The following is a 1,655-nucleotide window of genomic DNA, read 5'->3' as shown; positions in this document are numbered from 1 at the left end:
AATTCTGATGTTGCTATTACTTTTATATAAAAAACAATATTTATTTAAAATAATTTCAATATTTAAAAAACGTATATTTTGCATTCCACAGAATAACACTATATTACTCCGCTAAAAAGTCACTACTGTCCCTACAATAGGGAGCTAATTCATTTTTATTTCGTTCAAAAATACACAAGTACATAATACGTATATAACGTAAATATGTCCTTGAAGTATCAAAAAGAGATTTTTAGGAAGTAAAGTTCATATATTACCATAAAATGCGCACATGGACAGGGAAGCAATCACTGACTAGTCGGCGGCGAGCCGCCGTTATCGTACTGACTCTTGTTTCTAAGTAAATAGCCAGCGAGAAAGCTTATAGGATCAGCGGGTCTCTCTTTGGCTAAACAAGACAACGCTTGTAGCAATATCGGCACTACTGTCTGATCCAAATACTGTCTAGTTGGAAGAGATTGCACTTCGACACGAGATTTCTTTGCTGGTACACCAGACATATCCCCATCTTTATCCATTCCTATTACTTTCTGTAAACCAAAAGAATATAAAATTTATAGATCAACGAGCAATGTTCACAGAAATACTAATTTAAGCTATTGTATAAATAACTCTAAGCTTTGATTCCTTCAATAACTTCAATTCAACAATTGATTTAATGTAATTCCTCCATCACAATATTAGCTTTAAAGCAGTATATATAAGTGAAATCTAATTTACCAGTTAACTCTCTCTCTCTCTCTCTCTCTCTCTTTCTCTCTGATGTTAATGTAATTAGATTATATATACTTACACAAATTACAAACAAGTTTAGAAATAATGATTTAATCCACAGTTGGATATGTGCAAACACATTCTGTGCAAAAATACTATGACTTTAATGCAAAGTTTTTGTCAATTAACAGGTACCAGATAATAAATAATGATACCGTACAAGCCGAGCTCTAACCTAACCCCACTTTCGCGCTGCGAGCGCGCGCGTTTTCGTGTTTATTTAATAGATTTTTGATATTCAAATGAAATATCGTTGTTACTGAAGAGCTGAAGTTATCAATTTACTTACGTGAGTCGTCTCGGATACGGCATTGGCGATGGGTTGAGCCGGCGTCGATGCTTCCGTTCGTTCTTCGGTTCCGTTCTCTGTCGTTACATGAAAGAAACGAACGGCGAATGATGATTACATTAATGCGAGATTCTGTGTTGAGTCTGGTCTCATTAAACAGACCTCAAAATTGTAATGGAAAATGAGAAATAAACGGATACGTACCACCGCCGGACGCCATCGTATAAACAACCGTCACTGCCAACCGACATTAAACTACTGCGCCGCGATCATTCTTGGCCAACATCACACCGGTAAACCGCCATCGATAAGGTGGATTAGAGATCTGCAACTGTAGATAAATTTTCGTTCTGAAGACTCAGCGGGTCCAATGACCCTACCCAGATAACAAAATACTTCCATGGTACTAGTACAAATGATAATATCGGTATTAATGGCGTAACTAAAAATCCGGGCTATCCTGTTTTACCAGCCATAATAATTATATATTTGCTTAATATACTTCTTCTTTCTTCTTTCTTTTATGGCTGGTTGGGCATTAGTCGACCATATACCATTGTTTCTTATGGGTTTGTAAAATACAAGCAAAACT

The 1,655-nt window shown here is 36.1% G+C and overlaps 1 protein-coding gene across 1 annotated transcript; it reads right to left on the bottom strand.

Moving 5' to 3' along the window:
• Positions 1-56: 56 nt before the first annotated feature.
• LOC115236904 (protein dpy-30 homolog) lies at positions 57-1,349 on the bottom strand. Its single transcript, XM_029809633.1, has 3 exons — positions 1,268-1,349; positions 1,064-1,140; positions 57-530 (listed from the first exon to the last, which is right to left on the bottom strand). Exons 1-3 carry the CDS (start codon positions 1,281-1,283, stop codon positions 288-290), a joined length of 336 nt encoding a protein of 111 aa, XP_029665493.1. The 5' UTR covers positions 1,284-1,349; the 3' UTR covers positions 57-287.
• Positions 1,350-1,655: the final 306 nt, after the last annotated feature.

The sequence above is a fragment of the Formica exsecta genome, unplaced genomic scaffold (assembly GCF_003651465.1).
Source record: "Formica exsecta isolate Colony F162 unplaced genomic scaffold, ASM365146v1 scaffold262, whole genome shotgun sequence".
NCBI lineage: Eukaryota > Metazoa > Arthropoda > Insecta > Hymenoptera > Formicidae > Formica > Formica exsecta.
This window is presented reverse-complemented; position numbering and strand designations above follow the sequence as displayed.